At 44.0% G+C, this 13,328-nt stretch overlaps 1 protein-coding gene across 1 annotated transcript in view; it reads right to left on the bottom strand.

The window, feature by feature from the left end:
• Window positions 1-10,963, bottom strand: part of PRTG (protogenin) — a 112,595-nt gene extending 101,632 nt beyond the window's left edge. The window contains exons 1-2 of the mRNA XM_073361472.2: window positions 10,909-10,963; window positions 8,220-8,522 (exon numbers count right to left, since the gene is read on the bottom strand). Of these exons, the coding sequence (XP_073217573.1) occupies window positions 8,220-8,522; window positions 10,909-10,963 (358 nt within the window). The remainder of the gene's footprint in view (window positions 1-8,219; window positions 8,523-10,908) is intronic.
• Window positions 10,964-13,328: the final 2,365 nt, after the last annotated feature.

Here is a 13,328-nt window from a genome sequence, read left to right as displayed (position 1 = left end):
CAGGAGCAGCGTGCACAGCCACATGCTCCCACCCAGGGACCCCAGGGGTGTGTTGGCCACTTCCGGGAGGAGTGTGGGGCTGGAGCAGGCAGGGAGCCTGCCTTAGCCCCGCTGTGCTGCCGACCAGGAGCCTGCACCCCAACCCCCAGCTCTGAGCTCCCTCCCAGAACCAGCACCCCATACCCTCTCCTGCACCCCGAACCCCTTCCTGCACCCCGAACCCCTGCCCCAGCCCTGAACCCCCTCCTGCATCAAACTACCTCCCAGAGCCCACCCCCCCACCCCCCCCAACCCCCTGCCCCAGCCCAGTGAAAGTGAATGAGGGTGGGGGAAAGCAAGCAACAGATGGAGGGAGGATGTAGGGAGTGGGGCGGGGCGGGGCTCCAGGAAAGTGGCAGGACCTCAGCGAAGGAGCAGGGTAGATCCTGGGTTGCACTTAAATTCAAAAAGTGACCTTGCACGTAAAAAGATTGGAGACCACTGGTCTAGCAAAACATGCTGCATGTTTATACCAGTTTAGGTCCCGAACCTGCAATCTGACCTGCATAGGTGGACTCTCAAAGAGTGGTTTTGCCTTTTCCACTTCTTATGGAATGTTCTAAACTTCCAATGCCACCTCTCTCCCACTCACCCCACCAAACAAGATCAAAATCACTGTGACTCTGCAATTTTTAATTGTTCCCAAAATGACTGAATTAATTCTAAAAAGTATGTTGTTTCATGTTATTATTTATGTTTTACCAAATAAGACTGGAGAACAAAGGTACGGGAGATAGGAGGAGGATTCCTAGGCAGGAGTTTTAAATGTTGTACAGGACAAGAATGTTTTTCATTATTGATCTAAAAAGGTTAAAAGTCGCCTTGGAATCATTTCCCATTAACACAAAGATTTCAGATTCTAACATTTTTAGGTTACTACAGCGAGAATGGTCTAAATAATCTTAATAAGTACAAGGCAGACCTTAAGTGCATTTAAAAAAAAAAATTCCACATCTGATTCTTCCATGTTACAATTGCACCAATATGTCAAAAATACCTTCCCAGCAGGCCCAACAAAGTCAGGCAGTTGAGGAATAAGCATTTTAAAATAGGACCCTGCACAATGATGGTATTATCCAGATGTCACTTCATTTATCTTCCCTTTGCAAATGTTCATGTCGTAAAAAACCACAGTGGGTAATGGGTAAATTTTCTAGAAAGGGGAGGGGAGAAAGCTTTTTATTTTAAATTTGGCCCCACTAGATAAGATATTAAGAATTTGGTCTTTAAAGACTGTTGAGAGTTAAGAGACAATACATATAAAAGCTAGTTAAGTAGTAAAGGAAATACTTCATATGAGTGCTGAGCCTTCACTAGAAATGTTTGCTTTCTCCTTTCTAACATGACACAAAGCACCTCCCCGCCCCTCAAGATCCTCTGATTAGACTTAAGAATGACAATAAATTAGCAAGGGTTGGAATGATGAAGCTAATCATTTTAATCAAGTACTGCCCCCCTGTTGTGCTGCAGTTTCAACTCCATCTCCTTCATGTATCAGCTGTTTATCTTTTGTAAAAAACATGTGTTATGTAGAATTATGTGAGAATATTATGAGTGCAATGAATAATGCAAAACAAAAAGTTGTTCCAGTTTGAGTTCAGGTTATTAGGTCTACCCACAGACTCCAAATATCAGCTGGTTTTTAAGTAGTTAGACATAATACCAGTTTTTCCCCTCCCCTAACTTTGTTGTAGAGACTATCAGATTTAAAAATTGGGATTGCTGCTCCTTAAGAGCTTCCTAAAGGCTGACTCTAGTAACTAATGCTGACCATACAACCCACACTTGCTCAACAAAATGCCAAGAAGTTTACATTGTTGATTACTTTTTCACTTAGGTGGCAATTACCAGTTATAAAGACTGGAAGTAATCAATCCCAATTTAACAGCTGGGCCTATTGAAGGAATAACAAAAACAATACAAAACTGAAACAAAAGATTAATCTCCAAAATTCTAGATATAAAATGTAGTAGATGAAGGCATTCCATATTTACTTTTAAAAAAGGAAATTTCCAACAAGAGAAATCACCATGTTTCTGTATTAAAATACTTAATAATTTTAAGCTCTTTCCTGAAGATTCTCTTTTGTCATTGTTTTAAATTGTTCTGCACTCCATCAATAGGCCCAGCTGTTAAATTGTGAAGATGTGACAACAAGTATCTAGGCAAACAACTGCTCAGAGACCCTTTTCTTTAGAATAATCAGAGCTGGCTGACAAAAGGGAGCCATGCTGAATACCCTTTCAACAATTCCTACAAGAAGCAAAGGAAGACTTGTAAGTAGAGCACCATCCCTTGCTTCAGTGCATTGCTTTGCAATAAAAAGTCTTGCAGTTTAGAGCAACGGTCACACATGGAACTTATGCAAGTGACAGAGTCATAGCTCTGAGCAACTGCACAAGGAAAGAGTGGTACTGGGCTACATTTCTCAGGTACATGAAGATTTTATTAGCTTCTAGGCAAGCTGCCAATAAAAGTGAGTGCTCCTTTAAAAAGGAGCCTGTAAAACTATTTACTACTTTTATCACCTTACATGTATAATACATAACAACATAGCCTTGAATTTACTAGCTGAAAAGGAGAGCAAGGTCAGCCAGAAATGCCAAACTGAGGCATTTTAACACAAAATTAAAATTCAACTGTTGTGAAAACTCACCAAAACCATATTTCTCCAAAGGAGATATACTACTGCATTGGCCAGGAAATGAACCCAGGTCAACTGCTTGGACGACAGTTATGCACACAACTATACCACCCATGCTTCTCCAATAGGGATGCAGAAGAAAAAGACACTGTAAGAGTGCATCTAAAATAGGCATTGCCTTGCCTGTTTTTGGCAAGGACACTGGCAAAACCCCCAGCATTCAGTTCACACTAGAGCATATGTGGTTCGTAAGACCAGTGCAGCTAAATCATTGCTGAAAAAGGGGTAAGAAGTTTCCTAGTGCACAAGGCTAATTAGTGCTGGTCTGATATCGCAACTTGAAAGAATGGGTGTACTATTTCTTTTAAATGGTTGCAGGGGGGGAAAAAGCTTTGAAAGGTGGCTGGGGAAGGTTCCAGAATGAAGCTGTACAGTGAAGCCGGGCGGGAAAGTGTCAGTATCGGTTTCTCATTTGTCTAACACTGATCCAGGAACTTTTATTAGGAACAAACTCCTTTGTAATTATTTACCAGTGCCACGTGACCAAATTCACTTGCAGGAGGCAAAACACTGGGACAACTCTAGTTCCTTCTCCCTCCACAAATATCAAAATCAGACTATCTCAAGGGCTGACCACCCACTTTTGTTTCTAGCAAGGTGTATTCTCCTAGAGATGCATGCTGAGAAAACCTACTAACCAATATGTCTGCAACCGTGGAATTAAAAAGAAAAAAGCATTCAGCCAGTCTGTAATCCTAAATGTTTCAGAATTAGTACCTTCATACTACTCTTATTACAGGAGTGTTCTCTTCTAGAGCTCCTGCCATCTGCAGTTATAACAACCTCAGTTGAAAACCATCTCTTTTCTTCTATACTTGTACCTCATCACTTGTTACTAGTATATGTATGATATTAATAACGTTTTGAAGGTAGTTTGAAAGTAAAGTGATATACAAAATGAAATAACATTGGATTGCTGTAAATGCCTTTATAAAAGTATTTTCTAAATCCACGTATAAATTTTGTTTTTATAACAGGGGAAATGTTTTCAGTGTGGATACACATTCATCAACATTCAGCTCACTGCTCTTTTAAGTAGTCAAAATATTTAAAAACTGAAAGCAAAAGGTTGCATTAAAAACACTGGCAAACAGCATTACCTAATCCCACTGTAATGTGACTAGAAGTAAATAAGAGGTTACAGGCACCTCACTGTTTGTAGTGGTCAATCAAAATTTTAAATTTATGTCACTGATGCAAAGTTTAGCCTGATAAGTTCAAAAGGATCTGCAGCTCATGAGCTGCAAGTCAACATGAGATTACTGTTGTGCTCACAGGAATTAAATCATAGTGTTAAGACATGTTTAATATTCAGTCAACCTACCGCTTGTGTAACCTTTCATTCTCATGTAACATAGAAACAAGCATGTTAACTGTGGAAAAATTACGTTTGTTTCCGTTTGATTTAAAATCGGGCGTTTAAGATCAATTCAGCTGAAGCCTACAAGCTGAGAAAAAGGGGTTATCTCAGAATGTTCCAGGCAGCTGTATGTGCCCCCTCCATCCATCTTAAGACTTCAATTTCCACCTTTTGTGGAAAGGAAATAAACAATTAGCATCCTGCCCAATCACTACTTAACAGCCAGCTTTACTGACTTCAGAACACAATCCTCCTCCTCCACTTTTTCCTAATGCCATGTTATCTCACGACTAACTTTGTTGCAACAGATGTATTTTCAGACAGTTCATACAACTCTGCACTGTGAAATTTTATTCCCATTTTAGCATTTCAAGTTTACAAAGTCTAGGTTTGTGTTACTTTTGACTGGTTGTCGCGGTACCAAAAAAAAAACTTTGAGAAGTTATCCATATAATACTGCTTTGGTATTTTGGCAGTGGGAATCCTGCTAGAAATAGCAGGGATGGGCTGAACTTTGAATAAACTATTTAAATCTTCAGGTATTAGCATTTTCCTCACACATGGCACCTCACAAAGAATTATGCTGCAGAAGGAATCTCCTTCTCCCCTTCCCCCACACTTCAATTACCCTAAACTGGAAGTAACTACAAACATCAACCAAAAATAATATTTATTTTTACCTAACTGATATCTTAACTCAAGAGTATCCTTTAAAAAAAAAAAAAGAGTAGGGGGATCTTCTGGAAAAAACTAAATTAGTCAAATTCTTTTGTGCATGGATGAACAACAGGAAAGCAAAGCCTTGGGGCCTCTAGGGAGGAACCTTGTCCCTGCAGACCTGCTCTGATGTGCTCATGAGATAAGGCTCCATAGTGACACTTAAGGAAAGGCCTGCTCACATTTGAATTTCTGCATTCCTCAAGAACAATTCATGGCAATCACTAACTTTGCAGAGGAGCTACATGAAAGCTTTGGCCAATGAATGAGGGTCATCTGCTCTTTATCACAAGGGTAAACCTCATCCTGGCCAGTTTCTAACCTTTTAACCCTGTGAATTCTTAATTTGCACATGAATAATGGAATTCTTGCCTAGAGTGCAACCTTCAGCTTCCAGTTCCTAACTTTAGAAACCAAGACCTGATCTCCTTGTGTGTTCAGATCTTAAACTCTTGGACAGATTAAAGTTTTAGGTTTCCAAATGCAACACGAAGTATTACACTTCTGAAGCAAAAGATAAGCTTGCTGGTGAAAGCTATGACAATGCAAAGTAAAAGAACATCCTTGCACCCTGCTGCTACCAGTAGCTAAGACAGCATTTTCTTTTTTTTCCTCCAAAGAAAGAATGCCCATTTAATGCCTATTCTCCACCTGTTTAATATATATAGTTCCTTCTTTACCTTGATCACAAGATAAAGTCATTTGCTTTTACAGCAACTGACAACTGCTCTGAAATACAATGATTTGAAAAACTACACACCCCACAAAACTTTATTTTCATAAGTTCAGAATGCGGGCAGTTCATTCAGATCCTGTTAGTAGATAGAATCCTTATGAAAAGGGGGCTTTAAAACAGTTTTGCATCCATATTATATGGGTTTCAAAATATAACAATATCAGTTATCACCTTATTTCATGGGCTAATAACAGACTGACATTTCAAGTAGTAAGACTGCACTATGACAAGGAACACATTTCAACACAAGATTACATCATGTTTAGCTATTATTTAAAATAATCATCTATATGCAGCTAACACCTATTACAATCACTGTACCCACTTGCCTTTTTAAAAAACATTCATCTAGAAATCCAGTATCTCTTCCAGTTTTGTCAATGAATAGGACAGCTTTAAACAAAATAGACAAAACACGTTTTTTCCAAGGGAAGAATCTTAATTTTTTTTAGTAAAAAGAAAAGAGGAAAGCACAACCAGTAAAACAAGAATGCCATTCCACAACTCAAATCAGTTAGTCACAACTTTTCACTTGTTAAAGTCTTGAATAAAGATTTATCACAAACAAAATTACCTTTTGAAGAAGTAATGTTTCATCTGGATTTAATACTAAAGTTAAATACTCTCTTAATACAGACTCCAACAAGAAACTCCAGGAGTCTTATACTAATATCTTTCAGGGTGCATGATGCCACACCACTCTTCTGGAAGTGCCCTGTATTAAACAATGCCCTGGATTTTCTGAAAGTCTACAGGTCTAGACACAGGATCCATCACCTCCTGATGAATCTAAGCTTTTTTAAAGTTAAGTCTTGCTCCCTCTGGTTGTTAAGAAAACAAAAACTTCCAGATGTGAACCAATGCAACACTGTCTTCCTGAGTCTGCCAATACACTGCCTGAAACAATGACTCTAAGAGAGACAAACTGTCTCAATTCATCTCAATGATGCATAAAAATGCTAAAATCAAATTTAAGTTTCAACTCGGTCACTATTTCACTTCTGACCATTCTATCAGAAATATCCACCTAATATCTTATCCATCAGTTTTTTATTTAAATGGAAGTTAGAAGTGGGGGTGGAGGGATAGCTCAGTGGTTTGAACATTGGCCTGCTAAACCCAGGGTTGTGAGTTCAATCCTTGAGGGGGCCATTTAGGGATTTGGGGCAAAAATTGGGAATTGGTCCTGCTTTGAGCAGGGGGTTGGACTAGATGACCTCCTGAGGTCCCTTCCAACCCTGAGATTCTAGGATTCTAACAACAGATGTTGCTTTCAAGAGTAGAGAACTAGAGTTCAGTCCCTCTCAAGATGATGCCTTCCCCAGTGTCAAATACCCCCCACACCCAAAAAATCATCACTTCAATACCTAAAGGCCTGATTAAACTAACACAAACCTTCACTTCTCCTCCTGACACCTTCTAAAAACCAATGATATCAAATCCTAGAGCACAGTGAAATTGTGGGTGTATAAATAAACTGAAAGCTTAATTTTCTGAAAAAAAGTATTAAAATTAATAACATTAATCTAGGAGTACTGCACTGATTGTATTAATTAGCTTCAAATTAGGTAGCACCGCACAGTTCTGAATTTATTTTAAGCTGCCACAGAAGTCATGGTGGAAATGAGTAGAGGAAGACCCTGCTGGAGAAATTAAGACTATCTTCACAGAGAAAACCAGAGGCTTGACTATAATCATACAAGTTTATATGTACTTTCTGGTATGCTGTTTCTTTTGTTCCCAAAGACACAGCATAGCAGAAAGTACATATAACTTATATGATTATAGTATATAAATCACACACACACACACACACATTATGTGGAAGGAATCAGATAACTTAGTGGCAGACCTCTTTATTGTCATGCAGAAGACCGGAGTTCAGTTCCTAGTCTGCAAAGACAGCACATTCAGGGGCAGAATTTTAAGGATATTTAGGAATCTAAAGAGGCAGATGGATGCCTAGCTTAAATACATTCAATAATCTGACCCTAGTAGTAGTTACTAGCAGTACTCAACAGTGACCTCTGGTTCAGTTAAATAGTAGCATCAACCAATTCCAGAAGGAACCCAGTTCAGTTCTCCCTGGCTATAAGAGTGTGTCTGAGTGTGGCCTCACCTCAAGAGTTCAACCCTCAGGGCTCCTCAGACCCTAGAAAACCACCTTACACACATTAAGGTTCTCCTCTGTCTTGCGATATCTTAAGAACTGGTCAACAATTGAAAGCCTGTCTTACAAATTTATCATTTCACTTACTTGTAGGCAACAATTCTAATGTTACAACTGTAGTGTTTGTAAAACAATTCTTAAAAACGGTTTGAAACAGAACATGATAACTTTATATTACCAGTGTATTTTACCAAAGGGAATGCCACAAATAGTGGGTCAAATTAACTCCTGGTGTCATTCCAATGGCTTCTGTGGAGTTACAGGGAAGGATCTGGCCCATAATCTCACACACATTATAAATAACAAAGGTTTTAACAGAAATTAAATCCATTTGTTTTATTTTTGGTAATATTTGTTTAACCTGTCTTGTACATAGAACAATACAGGGTTGTGCTGTCTTAAAGGTAGTGAAGCCACAAATATGGAAACAGGTTAATAAATTGGTAACTACATGTAACTGTGATAAACAAGAGATTCAAGTGCTAGAACTTACTTGCTAGTGTAAGGTGACCTTTTTGACTGAGAATGGCCCCATATTTGTTCAGTGCTAAACACTGGTAAAATCCTTCATCAGATGGTTCTCCTCTTTTTCCTTCCACCTCACTGATGTATAAAGAGCCATTGGATAACGTGTAGATCCGTTCATTTTCAGAAACTTTTGCTCCATTTTTCAGCCATGTGATCGTAATGGGAACTTCGCCATGTGCCTGGCAATCTAAAACCACTGGGTCCTTCCTTGTGACGGTTATATCCTGTGGCTCTTTTACAAAAAACAGCTCACTAAAGCACCATACTCCTGAGAGAAATAAAACCATTTTTGTCTGTAAGTACAGGTATGCAAGCATCATAAAGCAGTCTTGCAAAGCATATCACAATTGTACTGGTGTGATAATTATATCTGTGCCCTGCGAATACCAGGTGCTACTCCCACTGAAGTAAAATCTCTGTGTTCTGGGGAAGCAAAAGGATCAGGCCCCAAATAACTACACAAATATTTGCTTCCTTGTTCAAATGTATGAGAAAGCAGGATTAGAGTTTTAAATATTTATGTTATCATAACCAAGATTCAGCACAAAAAATTGGAATCTGAATATTCAAACAAACTTTTCTCCATCTCTCTCCTTTCCCTGATTCCCACCAATCTAGGCAAAAAGATCTGATGCTTTTGCAAACAGAGTAATAAAATAATCCTCATACAGATGTGGAGCTTTTGCTGGTAAAGTATTAGTATCATCTTCAGGGGAATCAGGGAGCACAAACTGTTTGCTAATTTTACAAGCTTGTCAAAAAGATCTTGAACAGGGTAAGTCATAAAACTCTAATTTTACAAGAAATCATTAGCAAAACCCTGTCTTTGGGAGCTAGAGGGTTCTTTCCTATGTCCTCAGAAGTGTCTGGCCCCTCTGCACCTATTTCCGTGGGAGAAACTTTTATCTTTTGTGACAAATTCGGGGGGTTGGAGTCTTGTGTTTTGGAGGCGGCAAAATGTCAACTCTGCCAGAAAACCTGACCAATTTGCTTCACTTCTGCAGTTCAGCAGAGGTATTTAGAATACAAACAATGCAATTTTCCAGAGTTGGTAATTCTTGCCACTGGTACCCAGCGGGGGAGGAAAGGCAGGAATTAGCAAACCTTTATTTCAACTTGTGTGTATGGCCAACTGTTCCAGAAACGCGTGACTAATTGATCGCTTACTGTCTAATGGGGGTGGGGGAGGTTTAATTAACCAATACACATTTCGTTAGAAGAACCGCTTCGCAGAGGAAACCAGGTTTTCCCAGCCTTACTCCCGCCCCCAACACACGCCTAAATCGAGATAAAGTTGATGAGTAGCGAAGAGTCCCCGTACACCCATCCCGCTTCCCCTCCACTGATAAAGGCGAGGGGCTTTATAAAAAAAATATGTTCTCTCTGCAGAGAGATGGGGGGGGGGCTCACTGAATGGGCAGCTCTTGATTAGGACAGAAACTCCTTGGCAATAGATTTCTCGGGTCCTGATCAATAAACGTCCAGGAACCCTCCAATCATGCAATTTGCCCAGGATCCGCACACATCTGAGAGCTCCTGCCTGCTCCCTTTCATAGCAGCTCCCGGGCTATGCAGATTACGCCTGCACCCTCCTCTCCTGTTGTGACTCCAATCACGGGTCCGCCTTTGATCCCTTTCTCATGCTAACAAAGATCTGAGCCGGGAAAGTGAAAGCCAGACACTGGCAATTAAAAAAGAAGGTGCAGGACGGTCTCTAACCCAGATGCAGTGAATGAAAATGCCAGCCAGTGCAAGGATTCAATTGGCGGCGGCTTCCCCTGGCATAGTATCTTCCCCAATTCACTCCCAGCCTTCCCCAAAAGCATCTCCCACCACTCCGTTTGCCTGCTGAAAATCATCCCCCACCCGCTGCCCCTCTCGGGCCTGGGCCCCTCTTCACGCTGCAGGTAACTGGCTACACGGGAGCAAACGGCAGCTACCCAGGCTCGCCCCCCCCCCCCGCGGCTCTGTAACTTTCCCGGCGGCTGGCTGGAAGCGGGGCAGAGCCGGGCTCCGGCACTGCCCCCGCTGGAACAATATAAATAAAACCACGTGCGGCCGCAGCCCCAGCCCCCGTTCTCCTGGCTGCACAGAGAGCCGGGCCGGAGAAAGCCTCCTCCCCCACACGGGATACCCGCCCTTGCCCCGGGAGCACTGGACAGTAGCAGCCCCCAGTCCCCCTCCCCGTCGCTCCCCCTCGCCCAGCACAGGGCCGGAGAGGGGACAATGGATGGGGCCGGGGAGAGCAGCCACCACCCCCCGCCAGCTCCCTGGGAGCGCTGCCCACGCGGGATGCCCGGGCTGCGGAAGGTCCGTGCAGCAGCCGCCCCGTCGCCCTCGGGCTCGTGGCCGAAGAGGAACCCCGGGCGTGCAGGCGGGCTCCCGGCCGGCGGCCACCGGGGACAATGGACGGGAGCGGGGGAGGCTGGACAGCAGCAGCGCGGCCATTAAGGGCAGCGGCCGGCCGGGGAAAGAGAAGCGGGGACCGGTGCCCCCCAGCTGTCGGCACCGACGCCCGGGGGCTGCCCAGGCTCCGCGCCAGGCGGGCAGGTCCCCGAGGGCGGCGCTGGCTCCCCGCCCGCCGCGGAGATGCAGGGGCCGGGCAAGCGCTGCAAAGTTTGCGGCCGAAGCAGCCCGCCCCCGCCTGGACTCACCTGGGATGGGGACGATCAGCGCCCAGAGCAGCATCCGATGGGGAACCGGCGCCATTTAGTGGGCTCTGCCTGGCATGCTCCCGCCGCGCGCCCCCAGCGTCCTCGCCTCTCCCCGCTCTGAGCCGGAGCCGCGCCTCCGCCGCGGATTCCCACTCCCGCGGACTCTTTCCCTGTGGCCGAGCCCCGGCGCACGGACACAGTGCAAGGGGAGAGAGCGCGCCCCTGATCAATGGACAAGGGGAGGAGAAAGGGGATGGACAGAGCCTCCCTGAGTGCGCGGCTGTCCCGGCTCTACTTTCTGCATCTAGTCTCCATTGGCCTGGGAGCTGGGCGAGGGGCAGGGCCGCGGGGAGGAGGGGAAAGAGGGACCCTGAGGGAAGACGGGGGCGGGACACTGGGGCTCTCTGGGGGTGGACAATGCACCTGGAGCCAGGCTTGCAAGTTGCCCTGGCGGCTGCGGTCAGGGCTAGTGGCTCGCGTGCCTGCTGCAGTCAGCGGCCAGCCGAGGAACCTGCGCAGACTCCTCTCCTGCCAGGGGCACCTTAGCCCTGGGGCGGTGGGTGATGCCAGGGCCCCCGCGGGCTGCTTTTGTGGGGAAGGCGAGGCGCGAGCGCAGGCTCTATCTTTCCTGCCCGTCCCCCGCTCCCCCAGGGGTTTCAAGCTGTAAATCTCCAGGCCGTCAGAGCCAGACCTGACCCCATGTCTCTCCCTCTCCCTCATCTCCGGATTAGTTTTGAAGGCAGCCTTTAAAGTCTCTCCCCTTCGAGTGATGATGGATTTTTTTTTTTATTACCATGTGTACGTTTCAAAAACTAGAGGGGGGAAACCTCACTCACCCTGATCTGAATTCTCCCTTCTTCATTTGCACACAGCTTGCCCCAGTGGAGAGAGAGCACGTTGGTCCTAAACAGTTGTTTGAGGGGCTTGTTTAAAAACAAATGAGGAAACAAGTTTTACCTCATTCCGTGTTACTGTCATTTTTCCTTAATAATGCGATTAACCTTCAGAGCTTTGAGGTTCTCATCATTATCAAGCAGGCAAAGGAAAGGAAACACTATGAACAACCGTTTTAAAACCAGTTTGAACCATGTTATCTTGACATCGAATCTGGCTTTCTGGGTGGCAGTAGCCACTCCACAGTTTAGGTTTCAACTGAGTGCATTACTCATAAAACGGGGATAATGATGCTTCCTACCTTTATAAAACACTTTGAGATCAGATGAAAAACACTACATAAGAACTATTATAAACCTAGTGTTATTCCCTCCCTTTTAAAATCCATAAAAATGTCATATCATATTCTCAAAACTAGTAGGTTAGACCTAGGGCTAAAGTACAATTTTTTCTGAAAAACTTGAAGACAATCAGATATGGGGTTCCTGCATTATGACACACTAAAAATGTAGGTACTCATCAGAACCAAAGATGTTTTTATTATTGCCACAGTTTAAGGAGGGGTGGAAGTGAGGAAGAGAAAGGAAAGAGATAAAATCTAGTTTACTGGACTCTCCTAGCAAAGTGGTGGTGCCCAGGTCTACAGATGAGCTAATAAAAGTGCAATTTTCCATGTTATTAACTTTGAATTTGGAATGTCTCTGAGGGTAATTGGGCCTGGCAAACTTAGTACAGGGCATGATATAGCTGCTGGAGATCAAGCCTTCATTAAAAACAAAACAAAACAGTAAGTCTCCAAGCCTTTTCGTTTCATAGATAGATGTCAAAATGGAACCAATTGCCAACAAGGCCTGTCCATGGGAAAAGGATTATTTTCCACCAGAAGGTTTGTGGGGATGGGAGGGTGTGACAAACCTGCTGAGCCCCCTAAGCTTTGCAGGAGGCTGGGACCTTCAGGAGATCCAGGAAGAGGACAATGCCTCCAGATCTCACCCAGTCCCCCTTTCCTAAAGCAAGCAGGAGGGAGGAATGCCTAGCAAACCATAGAAGATGCACTTGCCCCCACTTCATGCCCTAGCCTGAGGATGCTTTTTGCTGCTGCACCCTCATACTGTCACACACAGACTCCATGAGCACTAGACTCCTTTGTGGCCACCTCCATACCCTCCTATAACCTTACGAGTTTCACTGGGAACCCCCAGAACCTTTGGAGATGCATCAGAGGCAACCAATAAAGCCCTACAAGCCTTAGGATCATTGAGGAACCCACACAAACACACACTTCAGGAGGCTCATCAGGGGCCATCCTGACCTCCCCCACACACACAAACTTTAGGTTTACTGGGGGCCCAATATTGCTTCTGTGCCTTAGGTAGCTCATTGAGGAGCATCCCATCCCCACAAGCATTCCAGGGCTTGTTTGCCCCACCCAAGTCTATTTTGGATGATCAGAGTGGGGCCTGAGAAGTCTATTTTAGTACCTCAGAGGCTAAGACTATTCTGATCATTTGGGGGCTCAGGAGCCT

The sequence above is a fragment of the Lepidochelys kempii genome, chromosome 10, assembly GCF_965140285.1.
Source record: "Lepidochelys kempii isolate rLepKem1 chromosome 10, rLepKem1.hap1, whole genome shotgun sequence".
In the NCBI taxonomy this organism is placed as follows: Eukaryota; Metazoa; Chordata; order Testudines; family Cheloniidae; genus Lepidochelys; species Lepidochelys kempii.
The sequence above is the reverse complement of the archived record's forward strand: the minus strand, read 5'-3'. Positions and strand labels throughout refer to the sequence as shown.